This window comes from Punica granatum, chromosome 3 (assembly GCF_007655135.1).
Source record: "Punica granatum isolate Tunisia-2019 chromosome 3, ASM765513v2, whole genome shotgun sequence".
Taxonomy (NCBI): Eukaryota; Viridiplantae; Streptophyta; class Magnoliopsida; order Myrtales; family Lythraceae; genus Punica; species Punica granatum.
The window spans coordinates 1,164,146-1,179,801 of record NC_045129.1 but is presented as its reverse complement, the minus strand read 5'-3'; the positions used below and the strand labels follow the sequence as shown (position 1 = coordinate 1,179,801).

Sequence of the window (15,656 nt, the reverse complement as noted above, 5' to 3'; positions counted from 1 at the left end):
AGGCAAGTTAATAAACTCAAATCAAATCAATTACCCCGGCAACTCTTATCGGATTAACTGGGCAAAGTAATTGGTCCTAACACCCACCAGTGACTCTTCGGTAGCGTAATCTGTAAAACTATACTGGAAAGGCTGCGATGCAGACCGATGGCCACTTTCATGTCATACGTCGAGAGCAAACTGCATCTGAGGTAGATGCCGTGAATATGATGACAGACGAGAGGGGTAGTAACTAGAAGTTTCTCAAACCAATGGGGCAATTATCGGCGCAAAATACATTCAAAATTACAAGATTATAGAATAGCAATCAACTTATCATTCCATCTTAAATACTCAAAAAGGTATAAAAGTTGTGGGTCATCAATTCCTTCTTATTAAACTATCGTATGTAAGCACAAATCACCAGAAATGGACTGTACAAATGGGAATCCCAGATTATTTCATTACTCATATCTTCATCTTCGTCATCATCATCTTCATCAATATCAATAAATATTCTACCGGTCGACAGAGCTCCCTCTTTTCCATGTTCGGGCAAGCTCAGCCTCGGGAACATGACTGCAGGATTCTCACGATTTCTGCTGACAAAATTAACGTTTGTTTGCTTCTATTTCATGCACGGACGGCATCTACTGTCGAACTCTCTTCTGGGATCTGCTTTCCGGCTACCGTTGCAGCATGGTGCCCCAGATACTCTTTGCTGTTCATTTCTGTTAACCTGCAACGAGTCAAAAAATTATTCCACTCTGCATAAAAATTAGACAATGATACAACACGTTTCATGAATAAATCCAATAAGAGAAGATTCTGGCCGGATCCATTTAGATCCAGTCATTCACAACTGCTTAATGATGTGGATTCCGTGACAATTAGTGCAGTACCCGCAGCGATTCATTAGTCGTGTTAAAAATGGGGAAAGTGGCTGCTCAGGAAGCGCTTTCTGAAAATCGCATGCAAAATATTTCCCTAGAGTTGGAAAGTTTGCAGCTTCTTACCTACTAATAGTACGGTCTTTTGCGAAACCCAGCTCGTTATCAACACAAAGGTCGAGATCATCACTCTTCCGCGATCTCGAAGAGGTCCTTGGGGCCATCTGCTGGGCATCAGAAATTGTCACGACTCTCTCAAACAGCTGGTAAGGGCTCCCTTCTGCTGTACACAATAGCCTTGCCTTGTTCTCGTACATGACCTAGTTATGATCAAATAAGCAGAAAGTCATTATCTCTAGACATTCCTGAATCCAATTAAGTAAAGATGTCAAGGAAATTCCCAACCTTACGTAGGTCAATTTTGGGAGAAAAAGGAGTAAGATTAGAAAGAGAGTACAAGACACGACTTACGTCGACTAATGTAACGAACCGATATGCTGAAGTTCTGTTATGGAGCCCGAAGATGGGTACACCGTCAAGTGCCAGAGTATGGAAACTCTCTGAAGATAAAATAAAACGTTTCAAACATAATGGCTGACAGAAATGAATTGAAAGAAGCCACTTTTTGTCCTCTGGCTTATCTAAATAAGCGACTTACTGCAGAGCCCAAAATAATCAGCAGCACCAAGAGGCCGGTTGCAGAGTTCCTCGAAAGAAAAATAGGCACATCCATTTGCACCAAGTGGGACCTAATCATGGCGAAAAAATCATAAACAAAGGAAAATGGTGTTCAGCTATAACTTATGAGGTTGCTGACGAAACCTTTAATGTCCGTCCCATTACGACTTCCACCTCTTGCGGGACCGGAGCAGAGTCTCCGACCAATTCTTGAAACTTCTCTTTGAGAAAATCCGATAGGTCAGTACCCACAAAGTAAAAGCCTTCCTTAGCCTGAGATCAGGGAAAAACAGGGGAAAGCAAATTATTGACTTTCAACTTTCAGGAGAATAAGAAAAAACTAATTAGAGACAGAGGGAGAGAATTATACCGATGTCTTCTTCCGATAGTCTACCGACGACCCGATTTCATGAACTATACATCTTTCCTGAAATTCATGGGGGGAAAAACCAATATTACTTTTTCCTTGTTCTTTACCATGAAATGTGAAGTTTCAGAAAAGAAATGGGTAGAGGTCTCCATAAATGAACCTTTAAAGTGGAAATGAAGGGCAGGAAGAGATCCCTCTGCAGTCCTCCTTCGTAGAGATTATCAGGAGCACGATTCGAGGTGGCAACAAGAACCTAAACTTTCATCACATTTAGTTTTCAGCAAATAAAGCAAATGACACACAACAAATCATGTACAGGATTAACTTTTGATACTTACAACTCCATTGGCAAAAAGTTGTCTAAATAGACGGTTTAGGATCAGAGCATCAGCAACATCAGTTACCTAGGAAATTCCAAAAAGAAACACAAGTCAGGCAGGAAATTGGAAAAAATCATGTAACATCAGTTACCCAGGAAATTCCAGAAAGAAACACAAGTCAGGGAGGAAATCGGATACAATCATGTAAGATGATGACTCTGAATGAATATACATGCATGTACCATAAATTCATCGAGACATAATAAGATTGACTCATCGGATATCTCTCCTGCAACAACTTCGAGAGGATCCGCCACACCCCTGTGTTTCTGCATAAGATAAGGTTCTTGTGTCAGTCAAATAGGAGCAATGCAACTTAGAGAAAGTGTGATCTTCAAACCTACTTCAAAAAAGATTTTTTTTTTTAACAAATTGAAAAAAGAAATAACCAAAATTCTCACTTGCAGGCGGCTGTGGACATTTAACATGAAATCATGAAAATGGATTCTCTTCTTTCTCCAGTTGCAAGGCCTAGAATTCAGAAACAGTCAACTAGAAAATAAATCGCACGCAGCAAACAGTTGTGGAAAAGGCAACAAAGAACTGAAAGTTGCAGATCATAAATTTTAGAATTCTGAACAGAATAAACATATGTATTTTGACTAAAAGAAACAAACTTACAACTGATCAAAGAATAAGTCCATCAACATAGTTTTCCCAGTACCCACACCACCGTATAGATAAAGACCTTTGACCGGTGAACATGAAGTCTGTGGTATGAAACGAGACCACAACCATCTACTCCTGAACCACAAAACAAAGTGGCAAGCGGCATTCGATAAGATTTATCTTGAATGGTAAAAAGATGCAGGAGAAGAGACTAGAAGATAGCAGGGGGAGAAAAAAGGAGTACCTTCCAGCTTTTTCGGAAGTAGCATAACGATCTAACCTACAGGCATCAGCTGACTCAACAAGCTCGTCATAGAGCCTCTGCAGCTCTCTCAAGGTGCCTACCTAAAAGATCCCAAGACTTTCTTCAATACTGAAACCAGAGATGGTCTTTGGACAGCTCACACTTCTCACAAAAGCTATCCAGTAACAGGGCAAAGCGACATGCTCACAACCACTAGAGCCATCATGTTTAACCAGGTGAAAAGAACAAGACATTACTATCTTTTGGCTGATTGGCTTGGCCGTGAAAAACATGCAGATAAATATTGCGAAACAAAGATCTGTATTCACTGGTCTTAGAAAGCAGAAGCAGCTTTTTTTTCGAATCCTTTACAAAACTATGCAGAAGAAAAACAAATGAAGAAATGTTATTTGCCTCTCTAAAGCTCATAAAACAAGTAGTATATGGTGATTAAGTGTTGGACAGCAATTCCGAAAGTGTGTTAAGCATGAATAATGAAACCTTGTCTTTGATTACTGAAAAGATTCAAGGAGAAACAGAAACTTAAAACACATTTTTCAAACTAGAAAAAGAATATCTGAGTTGTTTATCGGAACAAACAGGAGAGTTTTCACACCTGGCAAAGGTCACCATCCACGAGCTCACTGGCAGAGATTCTGCGTTCATACTCAACAAGAGGCCCTGCTCTGCCTAGGTCTGCCAATACCAAGTAACTTGAAAATTAAGCAAAATAATGCATCCTACTAATCGAATAATAAGCGCAACAGGGATCAATTTGGCGGAGCTTTTCAGTGTCACGAGCATTTCTCATTGACAACTTTTCCGATGATGGCTTTTGGCCAGAGATTTTCAAGGAGAAGCCTACACCCAGAAATCCATTCCAATGAACTTTTCATACTTCAACACTCTCTCCCATCATATACAGCACTGCCAAACTAAGACTTAGAACTACATAGGCAAGGAGAAGGACACACCCTCATTGTTACTGACTTTGGCAGCACCAGTGGAAAGAGCCCTTGAGATCAATAAAGTGGAGATCGCATATCTACCGAAATCGTAAGTACAGGCAGGCCTACGAGTCACACTAAGATTGGAATCAGCCAAACAGTTTCTCCTCCTGGAAATATTAGACAAATAGCTGCTGCACTCGTGCCGAAAAGCTGCTCGAATTTGGCGAACTGGTTTAACCGCAGTTCTCATTCTCAATAGAATAGGGACCCGTCTGAGAAAACAGTATACTGAAATCGGAGATTCAGAATTGGACCACTCTCTGAGTCTCCAATGTATAAGTAAGATCTCCAAGAGTGGCTCAATTCAACGTCCCAGAGTCATGCAAGAATCCCTGAAACAAGTAGTGCATAAAAATTATTAAAATGTTGAAAAAGCGAGAGAACAAAGAAGATTCTTGGTTCCTTGAGCAAACAGGAGGCAGGCAAGCACACAATGAACCTCTCACCATCGCTACTTCGAGGAGAATCAGAATAAACAGATTAAAGCAATTCATTCAAACACAAACTGGCCCAGTCACAGAACTTGGGTCGCTTTCAGTAATTGCAATGAAGCTCAAAAGCACTCGTTTGATCGACCACAAAACCTCAGTCTTTAGGAAGACAACTACACAAAATAGCAGATACCTTTCGACAAACCTCGATAAATGCTAAAACTACAGCTCAACAAAATTAAACAATCTACCTCGAACGACAGAAGCAGAACGCCACCTGCTTCGAGAAAGCCCGCCCAGAAGAATCGTCTAATGACAGGGGTTATCAATGGAAAAACCCGATCTTTCGAGAGGAAAAAGGTCAGTTTCCTCCTTCCTCGGAGGATTAAGCGACCCAGAGACACCAAACAAGGAAGATTGTGTGCGAGAAAAGAGAAAAAGCTCTTTGCTTTGATGTTGGGAGCTGCAAAGACACCACCAAAGTTTCCGGGCCGACCCTCGGAAGGGATGACAGAGAGAGAGAGAGAAGGTAACCGGAAAGTCTCCCAATTGTTATGAGGTTTGGTTGGGAATCTACACGTTGGTGTTGGGGTTGTCGCTGTGCTGTTTTTGACTCAGAATTGCATTACAATATAACTTCGTTTTCCTCATCCCAGACGCCATCAATAGCGTTTCTTTCCCTTTTTTTTTATTATCTTTTTCTTATTTTGTTTCGTTTCTTGGAGATAATAATGATTGTCCTTTTTCCTATTTTCTTTATCCTTTTGGGTTTGATATTTATTTGATGCCAGTTCAGAATCAAAGATATAAATACTTCGTTTAGTTTCGCAATCGAATTTTAAAATTTTAACTCTAACTTTAACTCTACGCAATAAAAATCAACTTGTTAACTTTAAAGATGAGATCCATATATAAATTCACATATACCTCCATTATACTCAATTCAATTTTTAATACTGAATTCTCTCAACTATTCATTACTTTTTCACACTTTTCCTCATAATTCAACAAAATAATCATTACAACCCAATTAAAATAAAAAAATTAACTCAACTCAACTCTAAAACCAAACACACTTGAAAAATTGCAAGGAAAAAAAAAAGAAAAAAAGAGATGCATTGCTAAATAAAGGGAAAAAAATTCAAGCATCTAATTCTGCGTCGAAATGAAAAGTCATATAATCTATCCAAAAGATAGTTTAAAACGGATATATTATCCTTAACATTTAAATCCCATGCAACTTACTATAAATTATAATGATAGAATTTCATCGAAATCTTTCATTTATTTATGGGCATATTCATAAAAAAAAATATTTATGGGCCTTATATCAATATATATTAATTATTATTCTCATTGTCATGAGAATCATCCTCGTAACTATAATTATTTTTATTTGTCAAAAGATTTATCATTATCATATATAAATAAATCTAAAAAATCCAGCAAAATAAATGGGGAAAAAAAGGAAAACATTAATGAAAGGTTTTAGGATTTAATTAGGGTTTAATCTCGGGTTCTACAAATCGTAATGCTCTGTTCAGGTGGGGGGACCCACGACCACGTGCAATCTTAATTTGTCCCATACCATACCATAACGTAAGCCCATCGCCACAAACAGAAAGGTGGGACCCACCCATCTCCCCTCGAAATATTATAAAGTTGACCAGAAACCTATTGGTAAATAAATTGAACGGCTGATGTTTCATCTGACGGAGCCATCAAATGTAAGTGCGTTGGGCCCGCAGGAGCAACTGTGGCGCACGTTAGTCCACAACACCATATAAATGTTCTCAACATGGGACCCAAAACAAGACAAACTTTTTTCTTTCGACAATTTTGAAAAATAAAGACGGGATAAATTATTCAAAAAAAAAAACAATTTTGGGATAAGTACTATACCTATAAAAAGAAATTTTGTAAATAAAGTGTGATCGCGATGTCAAAATGAAAAGTGTTGTTATATTTTATGAATAATAAACTTAAAATTTCTACTAATTTAAAACTTCGATCACGATAATGTAAATTGCAATTCATACAATATTTACAGGTTATTCAAAAAGTATGAGCGCATTTTGGATTAGGAAGAACTTTTAAGCACGCTAGATTTAGCGTTTTTGTAAAATAAATTGCGAATGGTATATAAGAAAGGAGAATGGAATTCTGAAATTTATTTTTAAAAAGAGATTTTTCCTTTTTAATTGGGACATGCGTGGACACCAATTGGCCTTTTCCCAGTTTTGTTCCTTCCTTTATTATGGCTTATGTTTGAAAACATAATTGCGATATATTAATTTCCCTCTTGTTAAGATATTTTTGTCAAAATTATTTTCCTATTCCGCAAAAATCTATTTTTTTGGCATGTAATATAATATTAGCGACATACGATTTTTTTTTTGCCCCTGATATATGATGCACGTCGACTTCTTTCTGTTCGAGATGGATTCACTGTTGGCGAGAAATAATTCGTCGAGTGTTGTAGCTCCATTGAATTTACGACATCTCATGGAGGATGGACCGCTTGACCGGGACTCCGTGTAGAATGTAAAGGCCATGAATTTTCTAGAACATGTCCTTTTAGTGCAATGGTTTGTATTGGTCCCAATCAAGCAAAAGGGAAGGGCAAGTTCTAGATAAGGTTGTGATGGGTTGGAGTCAGGTGGCTGATAGTTGATGTAATTGATACCATTTTGAGTTTTGACATGAAATCCCACGACTGTCGGACATATATGAAGTGCCGATGGTTTTCTTATCAAACAAGGACTTAATATCCACAACTTCATTCTCTATACATCTCAAGCTTATCGCCAAAAAAAAAAAGAAGAGTGATTTCGGTACGAATTGCCACTAGTTTTTTATAGTTGTTTTTGATAGTTTAGATTATTTGAAATTCTAAAATGACATGTAGAACGAAAATTTACCCTATTCTTGTAAAATACCCACATGGGCCTACACGGACTTGAGCCCATCTGCAACCCAAAAGGCTAAGCTAATAGGTTACTGGACCCAAGTCTCATATAAGCTTGTGGTTTCTTTCTCAATTTTTCGATGTGGGACAACATATATCAACAATCGCCCTCACGTGACAACGTGTGGTCCAACACGTGCCACGTGCCTTAAACACGGGCCCTTAACAACTGACCCGAGCCGAGTATCATCTTCCGTGCTCGGATAAGGGGGGACAAATACCAAACTAGCCTCGAGCTCCACACTCGGGCCTAACGAGGCGCACCTTTAGCTACCTCGGAACTAGACCGGACCACTCTTGGACCTGATTAACATGAGGCGCACTCTTGGCTACCTCGAAATCGAATCTGGCGTGGTGTGAGTCCACATGAGTGCGCGGAAGCATAACCCGCTCTGATACCATGTAAAATATCCACTTGAGCCTACACGGACTTGAGTCCATCTGCAACCCAAAAACTTAAGCTCATAAATTACTGGACCCAAGTCTCATATAAGCTTGTGGTTTCTTTCTCAATTTTTCGATGTGGGGCAACATATATCAATAATTCTCGGACGTGACATGGCCGAATCTATCGGGGACTCTCGCATATCAACCTGCTTTATTGTTGTGATGGAGTTTATCCGGTAATAATTTTGCTTATTGAATTCAAGGGATACGTAAAGGGAGGCAATCGCTTCATAATCAAAGGCGAATATTCTAAAGGAGTCATGTCGCATGAGGTTTTTGGGATCATCAAATTAATATTCTGTCTCCGGTCAAAGCACATGCCAAGTTGTCATATTTTAAGAAAACCTTGCACAGTTTCATCTAAAACGCATCTGATTCTTTTTATAAGTATAAAAAGAATATATATATATATATATATTTATTTATTTATTTACAGGGACATATTTGTCCACATTTTCCAAGTTCCTAGCTAATTGGATCCTAATGAACCCAATTAATTAAAAATATAAAAATTGTTAAACATAGTAAACCCTATAATTTAACAAAGGATAAAGGCAATCATGACTCATGACACCCACACGACGTATTTCTTAACATTTTATGATGATAACATGTAAAAACTAGCCGAGTCAAATTAAAATTACTTCTCGTTTTAATTTTACATTTTTTGGACATGATGTAGCCTCCACCGAGACCGAGTTTATATTGGACCGAACCACGGCCACACTAACGGAAACACGTGACATCGAACTAAAGACCGAACATTTCGAACAACTAAACCGGACGGGGATCAAAGACTCGACCTCTATAGTCCATTGATTCTTGAAAAAAGTTTCTGATCATGGATTATGTGGACGTCAAGTCGGCCTCTTAGGCCCAATGGACGATGCAGTTGAGGAATGATGGACGGCCCATGATGAATCTGAACGTGCGGAACTACCCTTACATGGGCCTCCATCAAACTAACAAACTTCTGCTTTATACTGATATATCAGGATCGAGTTTCACATCTCACGTAGCCATGAGCAATAATGATTTCGGATAAATCGTTATAGCCGACTGTCCTTTCGATTACAAGAGAGGTCTTTAAGCCTAGCATAATAGATAAAATAAAGAGTCATGTATAATCTCATTACGAGAATCGAACCTACGCTGCGCTACATTCTTTTTTCTCATTGTAAGCAGCTGTCTTAATTCATAACTTTCACAATATTTTATTTTTTTAATTATAACCGTCGCTCCTTATTACCAGCCAAAATTGTATCGTCTCTTCGGTCGGATTGGAGAAGTCTATCCCCATGCAACAAAATATCTAACCCAACAGTTGATAAGGGTCTCAGGTACCGTACAATCGGGATCGATAGAAACTCTCATGACATATCATAAGCATAAGGGTCTCAGGTACCATACTATCGGGATCGATAGAAACTCCCATGACATATCAAGAGCGCTTCCCGACAGCATTCGGGTGATTTCTCTCCAGCAGTCAAAAGTGACAGTGACACTTCCAAAGCATCACTTCTTCTGCAGCGTACAGTCACTGCAACAGTGCCCACACCACAACCGTACCAATGCTTTGTATTGTAGTCGATACAAAACAACGGTTCGAAAAGAGACCATCACAGCTGTATATATACAAGAAAAGAGGGGACAGCACACTTTGTCTGTCTAAGAGCTTGGGAACACAGCATGTCATGTCCCTTCTTTCCCTTCTTCCCCCCATGCCACCACCCCAAAACGAAACAAGCAAACAACCAGCAAATCCTCAAAAGGGATGAAACAAGAAGAAAGAGACCTAAGCAGATCAGAAATTTCCCAAAGGGAGAGGAAGGTAAAAAGTAGCAACCTTTCTTATGTACATCATTGAATTGTGGAGAAAAACCAGATGTCCTAAGCCACGCCCACCTAGTCCTTGATTAGTTTCTCGAAAAACAACAAAGAATTTAACCTAAGCTTTCATCATCTTTTTCCTCCTTTTCCCTATATTTCCTAGCCTTTTCCTTCTTCTTTTTTTTTTTTTCCTTTTTTAAATTACTTTAGCCTTCTTTTTTCCTTGGCCCCCCCACTCGCTTATCTCGGACCCGAAAGTTCCATGGCATAGGTATCCAAGGAGTGGTCATCGTCGTCATCATCACCCTCGCCCACCACCGTGCTCGACCCATCATGATGGCGGCCATTATCATGACGACGCTTCAGGAGGCTCTTGTTTGCATTGTTGATGAGGGAGAAGTTCAACGCGGGGTCGATGTGCTTGTGTGCTGCCGCCCATTTCTCGGCAAGGCCATCGCCCTCGAGCATTCTGACCACCTCAGACATTTTTGGGCGGTGGGCCGGCAAGTATTGAGTGCATAGGAGCGCCACTTGGAGCATCTCCCCGACCTCGATGCGGTCGTAGTTGCTGCCAAGCTCTCGGTCCACCAACACTTCGAGCTTCTTCTCTTGCTGTATTTGCTTCGCCTGTCACCATCATTTAAGTTCAGTATCTGTCCTCACCACTGTTAAGCATATAAGAAATCACGTCCATTGGTGTTATGACTTCTTCGGAAGAATAAACTTACCCATTCAAGCATTGCCCCTTTCTGATTGACCGATTTTCCAAACTCAAGGGCCCGCATTCCAGTTATAAGTTCCAACAAGAGAATTCCAAACCCAAACACATCAGTTTTCTCAGATGACTGGCCTGTGGAGAGGTACTCAGGCGCAATATGCCCGACTGTGCCACGGACAGCAGTGGTGACGTGTGAGTCAGAATGGTCCAAAAGCTTTGCTAAACCAAAGTCACCAACAATAGCCTCGCAATCGTCATCTAACAGCACATTAGCGGCTTTTACATCCCTGTGTATTATCTTTGGATCACATTGCTCATGAAGGTATAGAAGGCCACGGGCAGCTCCAATGGCTATCCTCTTTCTCGTGTTCCAATCTAGAGCAGGTTTTCCTGCAGGACAATCTTTTAGCTCAACGTGGGTTCAATCATCATATCTCAATCTAGAAAATCGGAGCAGTTTGCTATAATGGTCACAGAAATCCCTATACAAAAGCAAGATTTAATATTGGTTACCAGAAATATTTCAAGCACAAACCTTTAAGCCGAGAAGCAACACTCCCATTAGACATATAGGGATACACGAGAAGCCTCTCGGTTGAAGTTGCACAGTATCCAATTAGTCGCAGCAAATTCCGGTGAACTGCCAAGCTGATCATTTCCAGTTCCGTCCGGAACTGGGACTCACCAGTGGTACCCACAACATCCTTCAGCCGTTTTACCGCCACCATCATTCCATCCCCGAGCTTCCCCTTGTACACGTTCCCAAAACCTCCAGCTCCAAGAATGTGCTTAGAGCTGAAATTGTCTGTGGCTGATTGAAGCTCTTTGAAAGTGAAAGCTCTGAGGTTACCCAGGTTAATTAGACCCTCCTCTTGCTTCTCTGCAGAAACATATGCACATGACAAACTAAAAATGTCACTTTACTAGTCAAAACCTTTGAACAACTGCACAAGTCTATTTCAACATTTGGCTACTCTGTGAAATGTTCCTTAAGCCTGATTTCTCATTTATTCCTGGGCTAACAATCATCCCATGGCACATAAATTTTGACGACAAGGGAAATAGAAAACCCGGGTAATCCAATGCTGCATGTTACAATATATACATGTATAAATAGTTTCTAGGAAATCCATAAGACAAGTAGTGACAGGGATTATTGCATTTCACCCTTCAATAAAACTTTCTAAGGTGGATATTTCAGATACAATAATAGAAGTTACTAACCATTAATGTTAGGGATGAGATGGGTTTTCTTCTTCTTTCTGTGCAAAAGGAAACCAATCACTAAGAGCATAAGAGTTGCAAAGCTAAGGCTGACGCCAAGAGCAATTGCCAATTTCTGGGACTTTGGTTTATCTGAAAAACATGAAGATTGAAAGATAAATCATGTCAGAAGAGGGACATTGATATAGACAGGAGTACAGAGATGGAGATTTGAAGAACTGAATTACCGGGAGATGATTTCAAGGCGAAGGAAAGCGGGACAGGGAAAGCTGAACCAGAGCAGCCTTCGGTGGAGTCTCTACCACAAATTAGCGGATTTCCGATAATGCTACAGCATACAAGCACATCATGGAAAGGCAAAACATGTTAGAGAGCACCGAGCATAATTTACCATCAATTACCTTCTTGCGGTAAATGTTTCATATATTAGGTTTATCATTATCCTCCAATTCAAACATTATTTAGATTAGCAGACAGTTTATCACTTGCAAGATTTCTCATGTTTTAACTGCCAAAGATCATTCTGTATAACTTATAACCAAGCATTGACATGACATTCTGAATCTTAAAGATAAATGAAGCTGAGGGGCAGAGAGAGAGAGATAGCGTGTATACTTGAAAGTTCTAGCCGGGAACTTAGGTACAGGTCCGCTCAGATTGTTATATGACAAGTCCCTAACAAGAAAAGAGCACCATCATTAACTAAACGAGGAGCAACTAGCAAGTCTAACAAGACATTGCAGGGGGTCACTATTTTCAAGGCAATGACTGAGCTGTAAGAAAACAGAGACAATAAGAAAGCCATACTCACAAGAAAGCAAGCTGAGGGATTTTGGCCAAGGACACAGGAAAAGCTCCAGACAAGCTATTGTTGTTTAGCCTTCTAACCTCATCATTACATGACAAAAATGGCACAGTGGTACATCATCTCAATATGGTAACAGACGTTCACAAAGTAACAAACTCAGAAAGTTTTAAAATTATAATTTAGAGTATATAACAATATACTTACAAATATTGGAGTGTACTCAGCTCACCCAGAGACTCGGGTATCAGACCGAAGAAATGGTTGTTAGATAGATCCAAAGTCTGCAACCTTGGTAGAGAACCAAGCTCTGGAGGTATGTTTCCTGAGATATTGTTGTTCTGCAGTAGCCTATAAGTTCAAAAACCAAATAAATTGTATATCCAAAAATCGGCCGGAAAGACCGGAACTTGTTCATTTGCCTATAATATATATATAGGTTTCAGTTTCCAGTTCTCGAAATTACAGAAGAAAAGATGTAGCAGCTGGAACTATATACATATATATGATAGAATTTAAGAAGTGTTCTTTTTTCTTTTTTTAAGGGGGAAGAAAAAAGAATTTCCACATAAAAAAATGAAAAACTAAAAGATTCTCAGTAATGGACTGTTAACAACTTGATTCTTGTTTGGGTGCTGGGGAAGGTCAGCACAGCAGGAATTTTATATCTTTCTGGGAGCGAAAGCGATTTCGCCATCCGGGTCGATTCATTTTGCTTCTCTTGTCAATTGAAATTTGCAAACAAACATCAGGATCCCATAAATAGAGAGTTGAAGTTCAAAATTTGCATACACTTGTCTAAGGTTAGTGAGGTTTCTGATAGTAGCAGACAAAGTTCCTGATAGAGACTGGCTTGGTGCTCCCCTACATAAATACACAAAAACGAAATAACAATTGACTATTGGAAATTTCTGTATCCGAATAATATATCAATTAAAAAGTAACTGACAAAAATTTGCAAGAGAAAATAAGCAAGAAATGTCAAAACTTACAGGCCAATGACAAGGTTGTCGTTTGAGCAAGTGATCATAGCCCAACTGCAAGGGTCCACAGAGTCTTCATCCCAATTGTTCAAAACTCCATGAGGATCATTCAGCTCCCTTCTTATTCCAATCAGAGCTTCAACTGCACAAAAATGACAATTCCTAAAAGCCCCAAAAATGAAAAATTAATGTGTCAAAAAAAAGAAGCTGTAACCCAGTATTATGCATCCTTTATTTTACTTTTTTATTTCTCGGGGGTTGATTTTTTGTTTTAAGATAAGAATTGTTGGATAAATGAGTTTGACAGAACTCTGGTCATAGTCGAGTTTCAGGGGAACCAGCTGAAATGAAACGGAGATATAGAGGTGGGAAGAGCGAAAGCTGAAAAATGTTATACCGACATAGGACTATTCCGGCGGAGGAAAACACGGAAACAGTCCAAAGAGAAAAACATGCAGAAAATGGGAGAACAAAAATAAGAACATGTGAAAGTACTGTGTCGTGGGAGTACTGAGAGTGGTAGGGAACCTTCATGGTTTCTCGGCTCATAAGAAATGCTGGGGACGAGACAAGGCATAATGCAGAACAGGAAAAGGAAGAGCTTGAGACTGAAAGCCATTTGTGGTGGTGGTGGTGGTGTTGTTCTTGTTCTTGTTCCTCTACTACTTCTTCTTCTTCTTCAGTTGTTGATACTATAGAACCATTCTCCACCAAACCGTTCAGAGATGGAAATCCACAGAAGGGGTGAAGAATGAGCTCAAATCTCTCTCTCTCTCTCTCTCTCTTACTCTCTTTGTTTCTTTCCTTTCCAATGTGAAGAAGCTTTGGTTAGGACGTTCTTGGGTTTGTGGGGGGAGGTGGCTCTTTACAGCTTTTCCTTTTTCTCTTTTGTTTTTTGGGGTCGCAGATAATATAATACACACAAAAACCCGGAAAAGAAAAAGGGAAAGGAGAAGGAAAAAAAGAAGGAAAAGATGGAGAAAAGAAGGGACGAAGAAGCAAAAGCAAAAGCAGCAAGTGGCCCGGACACCCTTGTTATCAGTCAGAGAAAAAAAAAAAAAGCAGCAGCAGGTGAGTGTGTCTGTGCTCTGTGGTTGGTTTGTTACAGAGAGAGAGAGAGAGAGGATGATACGAACAGGGAGGGGGAGGGGGAGGGGGGGAGGGAGGGAGGGGAGGAGGAGAGGAAGGAAAGGAAGGGGTAGGTGAGTGACCAGAAATTGAGAGGGACGTTAGTGGGGTTCCCTGATTTTCTCTAATATTTTCTCCTTTCCCGATGGATAAGAAAAAATTAATAATAATCGAAATATCCAAAACATGTTTTTAATTATGTTGTTCAATCGATATGTCCGAACCGGATACGGTCTGATTCCCATATGTTACTATAGGCCGATGAATGTCGGGTGGCATAATGAAGTCCATGGTGGGAGTCGAGTTGTGAGTGAGTCTGCTGAACAATTCGGGACCATATCCTAAACAAAATCTTAATGATGTGTTTGGTTTTAGAATTAAGTAGAGTTGAGTTTTGATTTTAATTTGTTTGTAATGATTGGGTTGTTGAAATATGAGAAAAAATGTGAAAAAATAATGAATAGTTGAGAGAAAGTAATATTTGTATTGTTGAATTATGAGAAAAGTAATGAATAATTAAGAGAATTTAGTATTAAAAATTGAATTAAATAGTTAAAAAAAATTGAGAAAAAGAAAAAAAGTAATAATTGTGTTGTTAATTTTTATTGTGTAGTGAATAGAGTTAAAATTTTAAAAACATGTCTCACAAATCAAACATAGTATAAAAATCAATGTCTAATGAGCCTTCATGGTATAAGGTAGTGAAATATCTTTAGATAGGGACCTTATCTCCATTCACCCTGTTGATCCTCACTTCTGGCTCATTTTTTTCTCTTTTTCGTTTTTTTTTTGGTGTCGTGGGGGAGGATGTAATGTATGAAACAACCTAGCACCGAGTCGCCCCAAAATCGGGTCTTCGTAGGAAGCAGGTTGACACATACAACACAAGACATTTTCGACGTAAACTACAATGATCGAATATGAGCAGTAGGATCACCAATATTTCGAGAAGCGAAGCAAAC

The 15,656-nt window shown here is 39.4% G+C and overlaps 2 protein-coding genes across 3 annotated transcripts; both read right to left on the bottom strand.

Annotated features, from left to right (window-relative positions):
• Positions 1-252: 252 nt before the first annotated feature.
• Positions 253-5,207, bottom strand: LOC116201267 (AFG1-like ATPase). Of its 2 annotated transcripts, none has more exons than XM_031532435.1 (15): positions 4,843-5,207; positions 4,125-4,492; positions 3,767-3,846; positions 3,151-3,251; positions 2,919-3,041; positions 2,699-2,768; positions 2,480-2,566; positions 2,256-2,321; positions 2,078-2,170; positions 1,918-1,974; positions 1,722-1,820; positions 1,528-1,618; positions 1,341-1,429; positions 996-1,189; positions 253-718 (listed from the first exon to the last, which is right to left on the bottom strand). In XM_031532435.1, the coding sequence occupies exons 2-15, from the start codon at positions 4,348-4,350 to the stop codon at positions 613-615; spliced, it is 1,482 nt and encodes a 493-aa protein (XP_031388295.1). In that variant the 5' UTR covers positions 4,351-4,492; positions 4,843-5,207; the 3' UTR covers positions 253-612. The 2 variants fall into 2 exon arrangements, with proteins under 2 accessions (XP_031388295.1, XP_031388294.1); XM_031532434.1 differs by having other exon boundaries at positions 1,692-1,820; positions 4,843-5,206.
• Positions 5,208-9,778: 4,571 nt separating this feature from the next.
• On the bottom strand, positions 9,779-14,614 carry LOC116200083 (probable LRR receptor-like serine/threonine-protein kinase At2g23950). The gene is made up of 11 exons (XM_031530760.1): positions 14,095-14,614; positions 13,576-13,708; positions 13,376-13,447; positions 12,791-12,934; positions 12,590-12,661; positions 12,394-12,453; positions 12,006-12,106; positions 11,779-11,910; positions 11,090-11,434; positions 10,565-10,944; positions 9,779-10,463 (listed from the first exon to the last, which is right to left on the bottom strand). The coding sequence occupies exons 1-11, from the start codon at positions 14,183-14,185 to the stop codon at positions 10,077-10,079; spliced, it is 1,917 nt and encodes a 638-aa protein (XP_031386620.1). The 5' UTR covers positions 14,186-14,614; the 3' UTR covers positions 9,779-10,076.
• Between the last annotated feature and the right edge of the window lie 1,042 nt (positions 14,615-15,656).